Consider the following 17166-nt stretch of genomic DNA (forward strand, 5'->3'; position numbering starts at 1 on the left):
AACTGACTCTCTGCCTTCTAGATGACAACTGACTCCCTGCCTTCTAGATGACAACTGACTCTCTGCCTTCTAGATGACAACTGACTCTCTGCCTTTCCTCTTCCTAGAATTCTTAGTCTGGTTGCCCCACCTATACTTCCTGCCTAACTACTGGACAGCCAGCATTTTATTAAACTAATACAGGTGACAAATCTTTAGAGTGTACAAGAGCATTATCCCACAGCACTAGATATATTTATTTAAATAAATAAATAAAATATATTTTATTTTACAGACATGCATGCACTTCAAACAACTGAGCCCATTCCAGAATTTTTTATTTCATAAAAATAATAGCTTTGGTGAATAAAATTCTATGTGGTAGGGTGGTTCTTATGGAATTGTTCTTGAGAGACACAGAGAGATATTGAGGGGATGCTTACCTATTCCGGAGATGCTTTAAGAATGATAACATGTTGATTGTGGCAGTTGAAGGAGAAGCAGTGATCGCACGTCAGCTGAGTCTCGTTTCAGGCCACCATCAGAAAAGCTAAGTTTGTTGTATTAGAAGGTCAGGAAATCCAACCTTTTAGCTTCCCCAACTACAAAATCCTGCCTGCCGTTGCCCAGTGCATCCTTCCAGACATCCCAGAAGATCTGTAAGATTCTGTCTAGGAGATCACTGGGAGTACTTGGGAGGATAGAAGGAAGATACTAGAAAGAAAACAAAGTTGAACAGCTCTAGAAAGAAGGGCCCTCCAACTCCAAGGCAAGCATCTGTGCACGAACCAGCATAGAGTATTGCACAGAGAAGCAAGATGAAAGCAGCTGGCTCAGGGAAGAAGTCACTGGTCCTTAATATCCGGCCAAATAATCTGAACCAGCTCTCCCAAGAAGTTGATTTAGGGAGAGGCTGCTCTGTGGAGCACCTCCCTTCAGAAGCTATGAGAAGACAAGGAGGAACAGGTCGAAGATCTTTGGAAATGGAGATGGTAGCAGTACTGGTGAAGTACCCCAGCTCTCTACAAAGTAAAAGGCTTGAGTAAATCACACTGTTGGAAGGAAGGAAACTAAACCAGGCGTGGTGGTGCTCGCCTTTAATCCCAGTCCTGGGGAGACAGAGGCTAGTGGATCTCTATGAGTTTGAGGCCAGCCTGGCCTATATAGTGAGTTCCAGAACAGCCAGGGCTACATTGAGAGACTGTGTCTCAAAACAAACCAAAAATCAGAAAGAAAGGAAGCGTGTGTGTGTGTGTGTGTGTCTGTCTGTCTGTCTGTCTATCTGTGTATGTTAAAAAAGTAAAGAATTGCCAGGCGGTGGTGGCGCACACCTTTAATCCCAGCACTCAGGAGGCAGAGGCAGGCGGATCTCTGTGAGTTTGAGGCCAGCCTGGTCTACAAGAACTAGTTCCAGGACAGGCTCCAAAGCTACAGAGAAACCCTGTCTTGAAAAACAAACAAACAAACAAAAAAAGAAGTAAAGAATTTCAAAGAGATCTGAAATGGATAAAATTCTAAAGGAGCTAAAGATCCAGCCAGAATGAATGCAGAAGCTCTATGGCTGTTGCTTTAGAGTCAGGCTGCGGTTCAGAGTGGAGCAGAAGACAGGAAGATGGCAGCTGCGAAGACCATGTGATCTTCAAGGACTAGGCCAAGCAGAATCCCAATGGCAGTCAAAAGCTTTCTAGCTCTCGGCTCTGGCTGTATCCGCCAGTGGCCTGACAACAGGCTGTGGGGGGTTGTGGACATCTCATCTCGTCATAGCCCAGAGCTAGGAAAATACAGCCTTCTTTACTGCTCAGTTGGTATTCACCCTGTTATTAGTCCCACAGCTCAGAGGAGAATGAGGACAGACCCAGTGCACAAGCAAAACTGATAGTAATTCCACATATATACTTTATGAAAATGTGTCTAAATGCACACTAGGATGTGTATATAAGATTATTCACCACTGCATATTTTTCTCAAAATACCAGAAACAACCTAATTTCTACTAATAGAAGAATGCTGAGAAATGACACTGCTTTTGTATTGTACTACATAGTAGTTAAAATGGATAAAATATACTTTTTTTCTTTGAAGTTTATTAGGTTTTACTTTACATGCATGAATATTTAGTCTGCATGAATATAATGCATGGGGTCTACAGGTGACAGAAGAGAGAGTTGACTCCCCCCGGAACTGGAGCTATAGATGGTTATGAACCGCCATGTGGGTGCAGGGAACTGAACCTGCAAAGCAGCAAGTGATCTTAAATTCTGAGCCATTTATCCAGCTCCTAAAGTGAATAAAATAAAATTAGATTCCCAAATCTAATTGAGGGAAAAAAAATCACTTTGAAAGCTAGACATTGTAGCATACATTGGAAAGACAAAGCAGGCGGATATTGAGTTCCAGGCCATACGAGGCTATAAACAAGATGCTACCTCAACCCTCTTCCAAAAACACAATTTAAAATGACAATGTGAAGACTGGTACATCTATTTTATCAGTCTAATACACTTTTGTGCATGTTCTTTTGTGTGTATAGACACGTTCATGTGTGCATGCACATGTAGAAGTCAAAGGAGAACACTGGGTGTTGTTCTTTTTTTGTTTCCTTGGGACAATTGTGAATTCCAGCTACTAAGATCACAGGTGGTGTTAGCTTTACCATTTTTTGTTTGTTTTTCTGTAATAAAATTTTTCCCAAAATAATGTATAAAGGAACAAGAAATGAGCAGTTACCTGTGATGTGCAAGGTCAGATTAGATAAGAATTGAGGACTGTACATTGAATTCATCAAGGAAAGCCAGTCACAGCAAATATTTGTTAAATATCCACTAAGCCTAAAGTGTTTTGACATGTAACAAAAGGGAGAAATGAACATACGATCCAGCTTATGGATTTTGATGCTGTAGCTTTTATTTTCACAATAATGATGGGACTGGTGATGGTCACAATGATAAATTACTCAGAAAATCATGATCTAGCATCATAAAAAATTTTGAATCCACTGCAGCTACGAGTTGTAAACTTTCTGTGTAGGTGAAGGTCCTGGATCGGCAGCGGACACTGGCCTTACTGGAAGCATTCTATGATCAAAGTTCACACCCTGCTAGGAGCTTCCTCCGAAACCCACGGCAATGTAAGTGTTGTTCAGAGGTAAGAGTACACTCAAGTTGGGTGTCGTAGGACAATGGCAGATAACATGGGATCATTCTACTCCCAAGGGATCTCTTTGTACCATATCCTTAAGTCATGGTAACCATACATTATCTACGTGCTCATATTCCCACAGAATTCACTCTTCTTCACAAACACCTGAGTGCAATATCCAAACTTCTGTCACAGCAAAATTCAGCTAGAACAAATTTTAAATGTGATTCGATGAAGAAAAGCTTTGGGAATCCTTTGAATGCCTTAGAAACTAAATCAAAAATAGTTATTCCATTTATAATGCCCAAGCTAGAATTCCAAGATTTCTGTGAGAGGTGTTTCCTTTCCCGAATAGCTTTACTTATTTTGCTTTCGTGGTAAAATATACATGTATACTAACATGTTCAAATATTCTTCTGTATGTTTATCAATAAATGCCATTACAAGGTTGTTGATTTTTTACATTATTTATTATGAGAGGGAGGGTGCCATAGCATTCCCGTTGAAGTCACAAGGTAGCTGTAAGTTCTCTCCTCCCACCATGTGGGGTCAGAGGGTCAAATTCAGATCCTCCCTCTGTCTTCGCAGCATGCTCCTTTACCTCTGAGGCATCCTCCAGCTCTAGTTTTATTTGTTTTCGAAGAGAATGCCTTTTAATGGTCAAGTTTGCTAAACAATATTAGTATCTTATTTCTGTGTGCAGACTTATTACTTGGATACTCAGAATCTGTAGGTAGTATACTGAAAGTTGTAAGAGCCACAATATTATAACTTAATTATTAAATATTTCGAGAAGAATGGGGATAGATGGGATTTTGTGGGATTTTATTGGGGGGTGCTTTTTCAGACCAGGTCTCACTATGTAGCCCAGTAAGTCCTGGGGACCATAAATCTCCCCCTCACCTGGGGTCATGGCCAGCATAGTCCTATCCAGCAGATTTTGTTACTGGGATCAATAGCAAGACCCTTGTGAAAAACCAGTTTTTTCCTAAAGTCCTTCCTTCTTTCCACTATCTCGTCTTGATGTGGGATACTCTTCTGTATGCTGTGAATGTGTTTTATTACCATTGCTTAATAATGAAGCCGATTTGGCCAATAGCCAGGCAGAATAGATCCAGGTGGGAAATGCAAGCAAAGATGAAGGGAAAAAGGAGGTGGGTCAGGGAGACGCCAGCAGCTGCAAGAGAAGAAAACTGTGAGGTAACAAGCCACAAGCCTCATGGTAAAATATAGAATAATAGAAATGGGTTAAAAGTTGTAAGAGCTAGTTAATATTAAGCCTGAGCTAAAAGGCCAAAGAGTTTATGACTAATATTAAACCTCCGAGTGGTTATTTGGAAATTTCAGGCAGGAGAGGAACTTCCAGTTACATGACCTTTGTCTCTCCTCCCTTCCTTTCTTCTCTACTGAAAACTGCACTTACATTAAGCACACAATCTATCCCTGAGCTTCACTCGAACTCCTTTGCATAAAATTCTGAACCACCTGTCCACCTAAGTCATCGAAGAAGAGTTGAGTAATAAAGAATTGAAAGAAAAGGATGGAAACTAAACCCAGGGAAAGGTTGTCATCAATAAGGCTAGTTTTTCCTTAAATACTTCAGGATTTTTCAATTTTAATTATTACTATTTGAGCATGAGTGTAATGTGTATGTGTTGAAGGGGGGAAGCATGCCTGCCACAGTGTACATGCGGAGGTCAGCGGGCAACTTTGTGGGATCAGTTCTCTTCTTCTGTCTCTGTGTGAGCTCTGGGGATCAAACTCAGGTCATCAGAGTTGGGCAGCAAGCACATCTCTCCAGCCTGTATTGCAGATACTTTAAAAGATACTTGAGATGGAAAGACAGTCCCCACCTCTATACTGCGCTCATTGCATACAAAGGGACCACAGAAGAAAGGGTCATTTGTGTTAGCAATCCAAGCAACTCTCCAAATATGAAAACAAAAGATATGTTCATTTTGTAAAGCACACCTTTCAGGAAGAGTTGATAATTCATAGTAGTGAGAATTCTTTATGTTCGTTTGAGTGTCTAGTTGCAGCAAAAGGTACCTAATTTTGTTTGTTTGTGTGGGTTTGTTGTTATTGAAGACAGACTCTCTCTATGTATGGAACTCGTTATGTAGACCAGGCTAGACTCAAATTCAAGATCTGCCTGCTTCTACCTCCCGAGTGCTGGGATTAAAGACATGTGCTATCACACCCAGTTCTGATATGCTTTTAAAGTAATAAGCTTATGTTATATGACTGCCCTCAATGCTATTTTTTACATTAATTCAATAATTCTGATTCTGTATTGTAAGATCGATTGTTTAGATAAATCCTTTATTGTCTGCAATAGGGCCATTAACCGAATTTGAGGAGATAGAATGGTCTGAATTCTGGGGAGATACAGATATTAAAAAGCACATTTATGAAGACTTTGATGAACTGCTCTTAAGAATGAATGTGTTGGCTGCTAAAAAACTTGCTGACAAACCCCAAGAAATGGAAGGTCAAAATCTTCCACAACAGCAGAAAGAGACAAGTGCCGACCAAGAACCATCCCCCGAGTCAGCCACAGAGCCAGGAACACAGCTGGCTTCAGAACAAGGAAGCAGCATAGAACAGAAACCCGACAGAGAGTCACTTACAGGACAAGAACAGGGCACAGGGTTACACAAATCATCCGTTTCAGAACAAGGATCCCCCAGGGCGTCAGCAGTAGAGCCAGGATTACAAAGGGGGTCAGTCGCAGAGCAAGAGTCCCGCAAAAGCTCGGCATCAGAACAAGAGCCACAGACAGGGCAAGACTCAAACAGAGAATCGGTGTCAGAACAAGAACCACAAAGAGGGTCAGTTACAGAGGAAGAAGGATCACAGAGAGGGTCAGTTTCAGAACCTGTGCAACGCAGAACATCAGTAACAGGCCAACGCAGAAAATCATCTGCAGATACGGGGTCTCGTAGGGGTTCAGAAGCCCCATCGCGCAAAGGATCAGGGGTAGAACAAGGACAGCGCAAAGGATCTGGAGGTCCACGCAAAGGGTCAGCAGGGCGCAAAATGTCATCTTCAGAGTATGAATCACACAAAGAGTCCATAACGGAGGAGCCACAGTCTGAGGCAGAGCAAGAACCACCAATAGACACCATTCTAGAAGAACAGGACGCAGACTCAACCTCACAAAAAAGCGACACCTTAAAAGAAAGTGAAGCCTCGGAATTCGATAAAATGGAATCTCAAGAAGAAAAGTCTTTGCCAGTCGTAAATGAGGAGGAACAAGCTGTCATGGATTCCCAACAGGGCGAGGAAGTTCCCACGTACAGCAAAGATGATCGTCTGCCAGGGAGCAGCGAAAAAGATCACCTTCCAGGTAGTTATCTAGTTCTGTCAAATCAGCTTTTTGTTTTCTGGAGTGACCGTTAAAAAATCTTTTCAGAAAGCACTCATTAAGTTAGTGCCTCTGCTGGCGTATCTTATCATGTAAGCCGCAGGTGCATTTTCCTGCTCAGCACTTGAGCCTAGACTTTGAACGCTCAACTAGATGAAAACCAGAACGCTTATTAATTATTTGCCTAGAATTTCATTTATACCAAAGTCCATCAATATGAAATCTAGGAATATTTTAATGTTTTTTTGAAAGAAGAAACATTTTTGTTCTAAATGCAAGTCAGTTTTAATTTTTCTTTTATTTCAACAACAAATGGGCCAGGAATGGTGGCATTTGCCTGTAATCGTCACATTCAGGAGCCAGATGAGACTGAATTGCTGCAAGTTGGAGGCCAACCTGGTCTACATAGTGAGGTCCAGGCCAGTTAAGGCTATAGAGAGACCCTGTCTCAGAAAAACAAACACGCAAACAGTATTTTACCTCTTTCATTTTTGCATTTTTCTATAAGAGTTTCCAAAAACCTATATTTCAGACAAAAAAAGCACTGAATTTTAACTATTTTAAAGTACTTTTAAATTTTATGTGTATGGGTGTTTTGCTTGTATACATGTTGGAACCATGTATGCAGTACCCACAGAGGCCAAAAGAGGGCATGAGAGCCTCTGAAACTGGAGTTTCAGATGCTTGTGAGACACACCCTTTGGGAGCTGGGAACAGAAAGTAGACACTCTTCAAGCACAAGAGCTCTTAAATGGCTAGGCCATCTCTCCAACGCCCTGATTTTCAATATGTTTTCATCTCATTGGTTAAAATTCAGACATCTAGTAACACTTTGCTATAAGAAAGGCTGGGAAATGCAACCTCACTTTGTATAGCCAAACAAACAGCTTTTGCTCCAGCCTTTCTCAACAATTAAAATTATTAAGTGATTTTATTTTGGTTGATTATGACACACACACATACATGGGAAGGTCTTGGAGTTTTGGGTTCTTATGCATGCAAGGAATTTGTCCCATAGGAATATTCTTTTTTCGTGTGTGTGTGTGTGTGTGTGTGTGTACACATGTGCACACACACGCATGCATGTGCACATGTCACAGTACACGTATGAAGGTCAGAGGAAAACTTTCAGGAGTCAGCTCTTTCCTTCTACCCTGCGAACCCTTGGGGCTAAACTCAGGTCGTTGGATTTGACAGCAAGAACGTTTACCCGCTAAGCCATCACACAAGCCTTATCCTGTTCTTTTATTCCTATTAGAAACTTCAAAAAAGGACTCTCAGAAAGACAAAGCCTGTGACCCGAAGCCCCAACATATAGAAGGAAAACAGTGGTCAGGTAGCTGCTCCTTTAGCTCTCCTCTCCTTTGTGCCTGAGAGGAAAAGCACGGCCAATGGGAAATGAAATGGGCTGTGTGGTGGAACGTGTTTTCACAGGGGAATTCTCCATCTTTGACTGGAACATGAAGCATGTCCAATCTGAAGATGAGGAGCAGGCAAAACTGATCTATACTGACTCCAGGTTCACAGGTACGTGTGAAAAAAGACACTAGGAAACACAGGTGACAGTCCATGCGTGACTCTAGTTCACCACTGTGCCTGCTGGTGAAGGCTGGGTTGAACTAGGACATACTGATGTCCTTACACCGTCTCATCCCTGGGAACTGACAAAGCTTGAGTAAAGATGGGTATTTGGGTGGTGGTATGCTTTTGGTGGTGATGTATACTATTGATGAATGTTCTCATGCTTTAAGCTGCTGGCATTGGTAGACTTTATTTTTAACTGTTGCATACCCTAATGCTTCTTTAAAGACATGATCCAAACATATAAAAGGAATCGCATAGTAGAAATTAGAACTCAATTAAAAATATATTTATTTCCCTAGTAGGTCTACACCCAAATATCTTAGACAGGTGAGTCTGTCTTTGATGTGGGATTCCACTCTGTAGGCTGTGAATACCATTGGTTAATAAAGAAGCTGATTTGGGCCTGTGATAGGGTAGAGCAGAGCTAGGCAGGGAAAACTAAACTGAATGCTGGGAGAAAGGAGGGTGGAGTCAAGGGAGAAGCCATGTAGCCCTGCCAGAGATAGATACACCAGAACCTTGTCAGTAGGCCACAACCTCGTGGTAAAATATAAAATGCTGGAAATGGGTTAATACTAGATGTAAGAGCTAGCCAGCAATACACTTAAGTGATTGGCCAAGCAGTGATTTAAATAATATAGTTTCTGTGTGATTATTTTGGGAGTCTGGGCGGCCAGGAAGACAAACAAGCAGCTTCATACAGCATGTATTGTTTATGAAAACTTAACAAAGAAAAAACTATTGAACTGATGGAAGAGCAATTCTTAGCTCTCAGGTAATCCATGTCTTAGCTATGGTTATTTCAAGTAATGCTCATATTTTTTAAAATGCTATTTTATTATCTTTTCCATCACTTTAAGTGGTAGATCTAATCATAATTAGATCAAGATTATTTTCTACATGCAATCTTTTGTCATTTAAGCCTAAATCAAATAGTAAACTTTGTTTTCAATTTAATTAGCTAATTAACTGATTGGTATTTGTGTGTGTGATTTATGCATGCTTGTGCACTTATGTATGGGTGCAGGTATCTATGTTTATGTGTGGGAAGCAGAGATTGATTTATCTCTTTCTGTTGCTGACACCTTACTATTTTATAGATAAGATCTTTGATGGAGCCTGGAGCTTGCTAGTTCACCTACACTGGTTGTTTAGCATTTCTTCAGGATCTGCCTGTCAACACCACACGGCACTGGGATTACAGGCACACGCTCCTGCACCCAGCTTTTACATGGATCTAAACCCAGCTTCTCATGGTTGCTCGGCAAAGCCCTTTACCCATAGAACCATTTCCCAGGGCAGGAATAACACACCATCTGTCCCCAAAATATTTTAATGACCAAGCATAGCATTTGTCAAGTTCCTGTGAGTGGCAAGTTCATGTTCTTCATCTATGTCCACTTTTATTGGCAATGTTTTTAAAATCTCATGAGTAATCATTTCTAAGTTACATCAGATCACACAGAGACGGCATAATGGCATGAGTGATTGAATCAATGAATCAATGAAGCACGAAGCAGTCAGCTGACATTTTATGAAAAATTACTTCATGTTGTCACAGTGCTCTCCAAGACAAATATATTAGCTGACACCCTCAGGGAGAGGAGCTGGTGTGTACCTAACTGGGAAGTCCAGGATGTAGCTGGCTTTATGGGTACCCAGTTCCAACAGCGGATAGCATCTCTCAGCCATATTCTCTGTGTCAATTTTAGGCAGTTGACTTCACATTGTCTCAAAAATGGCTGCAGGATCATCTATCTATGTATCACATTTTACTAATTCAGCAATTAGAACACAAAACAAAAATTTCCCTAGTGGTTCTCAAAATAGTGCTGAAGCTAATTCTCATTGGCCTATTGTAGGCTGCACTGTTGACATACAGGAACTTTTGGCCAAACCTTATATCATACATCCGTGGAACATGGGTAGGAGGGCTCTGTGCCGTCCCACGCCCCCCGCCCCCCTAAACTGACACTGGAAGAGAACTGTTCCCCAAAGAAAACTATGGCTGCTGTTGTCATGGATGGAGCATGGATTCCTGAGAGGCAGAACCAGTGGATGCTGGAGGCAGGGTTTAGCTCGGTGACACTATCCATATCTGGGATGAGTAACGGCTGTATTCCAATCCCCTGCTCCAGAACAAAGCGAAGGCGGGTTTCTGTCTGAGCAGGGGCTTAGAGAAGCATTTACTTTACTGTCTGATGCATTTCCCTGCTTTGCAGACCTCCATGCAATTATTAGGAATACTCAGACTTACAAGGAGATAAAAGGGAGGAGCGCCTTCGATGGAGTGCACCTCAATCTGGTACAGTTTGTGCAGCTGCTCCAGACATTCGTGGGTGAAGATACCCCCTTGAGTGTCAGCCAGAGTCTCACCTCCTTTTTTCAGAAGAACTATTTTGAAACAAAACAAGAGAAAATGAAAGCCTTAGAACAGGTGGGTAATATTATAACCATAAATCTCCCAACTTCAGTTGCTCCTAGTACACTCTCTTTAAAAATGTACGACCGAGTGTCCCACTTTATTTCCGCCAGCACAGCCACTAAATACCATTTCGCTTGTCAAGGTCACACACCAGAGAACGCACTTTCCTAAAAATGACATAATTGCTCCCTGCAAGCGATGGCTCAGGGTGCAGCTTTGTTTCTGTTCTCTGAAGCCCGAGGTGCGGATAGATGAAGATGTGACAGTGTGTGAGTACTGGCTGCCGTGTGTGCAGAGATGTATGCCAATGCATAGACTTTAGGGATATGTTGATGCCTTGAGTATGTATCTGTGTTCATGGACCCCCAGTGGCACACATTCCTAAGGCCTTACAGCCTTCTTGAGTGATAATTCCTACATGCACACACATCACCTTAAGTGAGCAGCTTACGCTGTCTCGTGGAAAATGTAGGACCTGGTCCCACTGAGTTTATTCAAGGCTTGATATCCCTTTGGCCTCCTCAAATGCCATCCCCTTCCCTTAGCCAGAAGATACTTATTTACTCTGTGTGTGTGTGTGTGTGTGTGTGTGTGTGTGTGTGTGTCTAAGTGTCTATGAGGATCAGAGGCTTTGGACCCCCTGGAGCTACAGTTACGGGCAGTTGTGAGCGGCCAGATGTGGGTGCTGGGAACCTAATGTGGAATGTGGATCTTCTGGAAGAACAGCAGGGTGTGCTCTCAGAAGTGTATTACCCTTTCTAATCCAGTGTTTTGGTCTTGTACAGCAAATTCCAGTGTGTTTTTGGTTGAGAAGTGAAACAGGGAAATGGCAATTGGGGCATTAAAATCAGACTCTGCATGTTCCTCTACTATCTCAGCACCAAAGCTAAGCTGTTTCTAAAAAAAAAAAAAAAAAAAAAAAAATAGAGTGAGATGCTACACTTCCTTTAAGTGCAACCCGCCTGCCGCCACAATAAAGACTGTATCTCCCGTGCTTATTTTCCCGCTCGTGTTCTAGGCTAGACAAAACGCTTTCCGAATCCGACGGGTGCTTCTTCTAGAAGCCCTCTTTCAGAAGTGGGACAATGATGGCTCAGGCTTTCTGAATCTGAATGAAGTTGATGATCTCTTGTACACATATAAGGAGGGGATGGAGAAAGAATCTATGAAGAAAGGTAAACTATCAGCATCTTCCTATTTAAGTTGCAGTAATAACTTTGAGCTTCTCATCTCTGTGCCCTATACACAAAGTCAGAAATGAGCATTCGGGGTGGAGAGTGACTCAGTTGGTGAAGTTCTTGTGATAGGAGCTTAGGCTCTGAATTTGGATCTCAGCATCTGCATAAATGTCAGACACCTCAGCACTGGAGAGGCAGAGACCCAAGGATCCCTGGAGCGTAGTAGTCAGCCAGTCAGTCCAGCTAAATCAGTGACCAGGTTCAGTGGGTGACCCTGTCTTGAAAATAAAGTGGGAAACAATATAGGAAGACAGCCAGCATCAGTCTCTGGCCTTCACATGCACTCATAAACATATATATAACACACATACACACGCACACACACACATGCAGATGTGTGCACGTTAGCTGTTCCAAACTTGCTGAAACATTTGATTTTTTTTCTCCTTTCAATCCTGAGATTGAATTTACAGCCTTATGTATGATGGCCAAGCACTCTGAACTGTATCTTTCTATCCCTTTCTTTAGTTTTAAATTTTTATTTTTTTTTTTCTTTCTTCGAAACAGGGTTTCTCTGTGTAGCCCTGGCCATCCTGGAATTCACTCTGTAGACCAGGCTGGCCTCGAACTCAGAGAGATCCACCTGCCTCTGCCTCCTGAGTGCAGGGATTAAACTAAACATGTGCACCACCACCAGCCAGCCATTAAAAAAAAAAAAAAACATTTAAAATGTTTTATTAAGCTTTCCAGACTGGTTTTAAACTGGCTGTTTAGTCTAGGCCAACCTTGAACTTTCAATCCTCCTGCCCCAGCCCACTGAGTAACTGGGATTGCAGGCCTATACCACCAGACCCAGAAGTTCAGAGCTATTAAATGGGAATCAGTTGAGTACCAATGTGTGCAGATGAATAGGAACGTGTGTGTGCTCCAGAGGGGAGCACGCTGCAGAGTGTTTTGAGCCCAGCCCTTGAGCCCTGGCAAATTCTGTCTGTGAACTGATTTCTTTCACTTCTAAGGCTAACAATTCCCAAACCTGCAGCATCATTGCCTGAATTTGTAGTTTCCCTGCTTTTCTAAGTTCTAAACTATCGAGTCTGGCTGGGTCTAAAGTTCCTCTTTGGTATGCTAATTCTTTATTCTCTTTAATGATTCTTTTGGGGGCGTGGTTTTGAGACAGGGTTTCTCTGTGTAGCTGTGGCTGTCCTGGAACTTGCCCCGTAGACCAGGCTGGCCTTGAACTCACAGAGATCCACCTGCCTCTGCCTCTGCCTCTGCCTTCTATCCAAGCATGTACCACCACTACCCAGCCTCTTTACTGATCTTTTTCCTCTTCCTTTTCTTCTTTTTTTTCTTATATTTTTACTTCCTCAAGCTGACATAAAACTACAATTGTTTTCTAGAAAATTGTAAGCTGGTTGTTTATAGTGTGCTCTTCCCACAGGTTTGTCTGATGTTTCCTTGTGGTTAAACCCAGGTTATTCATCTGTTGGCAGGATCCAAACACATAATCAATATTTTATTCTTATTGAACTCTATTAGAAACCCTATGCTGATAACATTGATCGGTCGATTAAAGCGATATATGCTGGGCTGGATATATAGCCCAGTAAGTAGTGTACTTGCCGCACAGACACAAAGCTCTGAGTTTGAATCCCAGCACTTCATAAACTAGGTTTCGTGGTACACATCTGTAGAATCAGGCTGGTCTCAGCTACACAGCAAGCTCAAGGCTAATCAGAGATACATGATAACTCTCAAGACGTTTTTCTGTTGAGCCCTTCTACTTTAAAGTCACTTTTTTCTGTTTATGAGTAGTATTTTGTAAATGCACTTTGAACCTTTATAAAAGTTTTTCTCTTCTGTCCACCTTTTGTTTATAATAGTATGCAGCAGTTTCTTGTGGCTATAATCCAATCTTATCATTGTTTTCCTGCTCACATTAATCCAGATTTAGTCCTTTGTGTCTGGCTTCTATGTCCTCTCGTCTCTCCCACTCCCAACTCTGTATTATGAAAATGCTCAAATGAACCGCCAGTCTGAAAGAATCTTGTGAAGAGGCCCCAAAAGCCCACAGCCTAGGCTCGACCATCAACACTTTCCCATGGCTTCTTGTCTCTCTGTTGACTCCTTATATTTCCATCTATTTCTGGTATTTTTTATTCATCTTAAAGTGAAATGTACACTTCTACCTGAATACGCAGGTATGCATTACTTGCCACAAAATTAGGTGTGTAAATTTTAAGTGTAAATTCATGAGCAGTGTAGTTGGTGCTTCTTAGGAGGGATAGAACAAAAAGCTCCTCCATGTCCTTTTACCCATGCGGCATCCCAAGGCGACCACTGAGGGTTTTTCTACCATAATTTCTCTTGTCTAGAGCCTCATGAAAGCAGAATCATATGAGACACACTCTTTTAGGTGAGGCTTCTTTGCACTCAGCATGATTTTTCTTGAGACTCTTAGACATGGAGGGTTTCTGAACCACCGTGCAGGTAGGTATTTTCTCTTTTTAAAGGAATGCAGACGGTTCTCTCTAGCATGTTAATGTCTCCATCGTTCTTGAGCACTCCTTGGCTTTCTGATATGAGATCTTCCGGGTACATCCTATGCTCCGCCTGTTTCCATTCTGAATAATCAGCTTCCCCAGGAACTACCTTAGCTTTTTTTTTAATTGAAGGGTAGTGTTTAGAAGTCAAAATGTGAGTCACACACGGGCTGATTTCTCCAAAGGCACTATTCTCGGGTTTCTCAGGAGGCAGAGGTAGTTCAGAGTACAGCCAGGTTTGGGGGTTCAAATTCTGACATTAGGAGGTGTCCAGTTCTTCCCTTATTCTCTTGCTTTCAGCCCAGCCCTCTCTCTTCTCTGTTTTGGTCCTATTGTCATACAACCCTTTTCTTTGTGGTAAGCAGGGTCAGACTCACATTATCTCAGGATCATTCAAGTCAACAGGGATGAAATGGAATATCCTCCACCTAATCACTCGAGCAAAAAAGTCTGACATTCAGACATGGTGGCAAACACCTTTAACCCTAGCGCCCAGGAGTTCAAGTCCAGCCTACCAGCCTAGTCTATGCAGCAAGTTCCAGGCTCTCCAGGACTGAATAGTGAGATTCTGCTAAAAAAAAAAAAAAAAAAAAAAAAAAAACCAAGCAAACAGAAAAGACCTGGTGTCATTCTACACTAAACCAGCCACTCTGACTAGAGACATGGAATGCCCTGGCTGGTATGACCCTGGAGTACATGTTCTACCTCTAAAGCTACAATGGATCCCACTCAAACCCATGAGCAGCGATGAAAGGAGAGTGGTTTCCCCAAGGCAAAACCGTAACTACAAACACTAGGAGGAAAATCAGTGGCTGCTTAACTACAGAAGTAAGAGCTCACACATGACAAAATGATTGCAGGTTCAGGCAGTGCTTCTTAATTGTCAAGTAAACGGTACTGGATGGGTGTTCTCATCGTTAAAGGGAAAGAAAAGGCACAAGGAAAGCATTTTGAGAGAAAAGGTAGGACCCACTTGAGAAGGAAGGGGCATATGCCCTATCAGTTACTCTCCTCTGCTGTGACAAAAATACCTAATCAAAGCAGCGTACAGAAGGGAGGGTTTATTTTGACTCTCAATTTGGGGCATGGGCCATCATGGTGAGGAAAGTGTGGGGTCAGGAGAGGGAGGTAGCTGGCACATTGTTGTTGCTGCCACAGTCAGGAAGCAAACAGGGGTGAATGCTGGAACTCAGCTCACTTTCTCTTTTTTCTTTAGTTCAAGGGATCTAGCTCAAGGAATGTACTCTGCCACCTCAATTAACCCAATCTAAAAACTCCCTCACACATAGGCCCAGAGATTTGTTACCAAGGTAATTATTGATCCTATAAGGTTAGCAATCATTATAAGCCATCACATCTGTTTGCCTTGTTAATGTATAATAAATGTCAAAATGCTTTCATAGATGCACCAGGAGGCATCTACCAAAATGCTTATAATGCAGCTTCTAGGAGTGAAATATTAAAAATACATGAAATGCATATTTTCAGGAGAACAAATAATCAATGATGTTTCACTCACATAATGAATACAGTGGCTAAGATGAACGAGTCAAAGCTACACAAATAACATGATGGACTTGGTAATTTAATGTTGATTGAAAAAACAAGTCCTGGGGCTGGAGAGTCCAGGGGCTGCAGAGTCCAGGGGCTGCAGAGTCCAGGGGCTGCAGAGTCCAGGGGCTGCAGAGTCCAGGGGCTGGAGAGTCCAGGGGCTGGAGAGTCCTGAGCCTGGAGAGTCCAGGGGCTGCAGAGTCCAGGGGCTGTAGAGTCCTGAGCCTGGAGAGTCCTGAGCCTGGAGAGTCCTGAGCCTGGAGAGTCCTAGACTGGACTTAGTTTTTATTTTTTATGTCTATGGGCATTTTTGCATATACATCATATGCATGCCTTGTGCCCTTGGAGGTTAGAAGAGGGTGTCAGATCCTCTGAAACTGGAGTTACAGATGGTTGTGAGGTGCCACGTGGGTACTGGGAATCAAATCTGGGTCCTCTGGAAGAGCAGCCAGTACTCTTAAACTTCTGAGCTATTTCTCTAGCCCCTTGCTTTAAAAAAAAAAAAAAAGCAGTGGGAGTGGGGGCTGTCTCTAACTCTTTTGCCTGCTTTTGGGACCCTTTTCCTCCTACTGGGTTGCTTTATCCAGCCTTATTTTGAGGGGAGGGGCCTAGTTTCATTGCACCTTGATAAGCATGTTTGGTGGGTATCCCCGGGAGGCCTGCCCTTTTTTGAAGGAGTAGATCTGGGGTATAGGACAGGTGGTAGGGAGGGACTAGCAGGAGAAGGAGGGGAACTATGAGCGGAATATGATATATGGTAGAACAATAGCTTTTTTAAAGTGCGGATGCAGATGCAGACATATGCAAGCCGTGGTCAGGAACTATGAGCAGGAGAGAATACCATTCTTTGATGATACGGAGGGCAGGTATGATTTGAAACTAGGCTAGATTCAAGAGGGAACTTGAATCATGGAATTGCATAACGCAAGCTGTGTGGGTTGCTTTAGTTTGGCCTTTTGAGAAAAACAAGATCATCTCAGGCAGCCCAGGCTTTTTCCAAACCTTATGCTCTTTCTGCTCTAGCCTCCTAAAACCTGGGATGTATAAGCACTGTGTGCTGTGTGTGTGTGTGTGTGTGTGTGTGGTGTTTGTGTGTATGGTGTGTATGTGTGATGTGTATATGTGCTTATGGTATTATATGTGTGTGATGTGTATTGTGTGTAGTGTGTGGTGTGTGTGTGGTGTGTATGTGTGTGTGATGTAATGTGTATGTGTGGTGGTGTATATGTGTGTTGTATATGTATGTGTGTTTGTGGTATTATATGTGTGTGTTGTGTATGTGATATGTATATGTGTGTTTGTGGTACTATATGTGTGTATTTTGTGTATGTGTGTGGTGTGTGTATGTGTATTTGTGGCATTATATGTGTGTGTAATGTGTGTGTTTATGTGTGTGGTGTG

The 17166-nt window shown here is 42.3% G+C and overlaps 1 protein-coding gene across 1 annotated transcript in view; it reads left to right on the top strand.

Moving 5' to 3' along the window:
* Nucleotides 1–17166, top strand: part of Efcab5 (EF-hand calcium binding domain 5) — a 105186-nt gene that overhangs the window by 53648 nt on the left and 34372 nt on the right. The window contains exons 9-14 of the mRNA XM_005349504.3: nt 3007–3106; nt 5456–6466; nt 7743–7820; nt 7919–8011; nt 10291–10505; nt 11512–11668. Of these exons, the coding sequence (XP_005349561.1) occupies nt 3007–3106; nt 5456–6466; nt 7743–7820; nt 7919–8011; nt 10291–10505; nt 11512–11668 (1654 nt within the window). The remainder of the gene's footprint in view (nt 1–3006; nt 3107–5455; nt 6467–7742; nt 7821–7918; nt 8012–10290; nt 10506–11511; nt 11669–17166) is intronic.

This window comes from Microtus ochrogaster, chromosome 7 (assembly GCF_000317375.1).
Source record: "Microtus ochrogaster isolate Prairie Vole_2 chromosome 7, MicOch1.0, whole genome shotgun sequence".
Lineage (NCBI taxonomy): Eukaryota > Metazoa > Chordata > Mammalia > Rodentia > Cricetidae > Microtus > Microtus ochrogaster.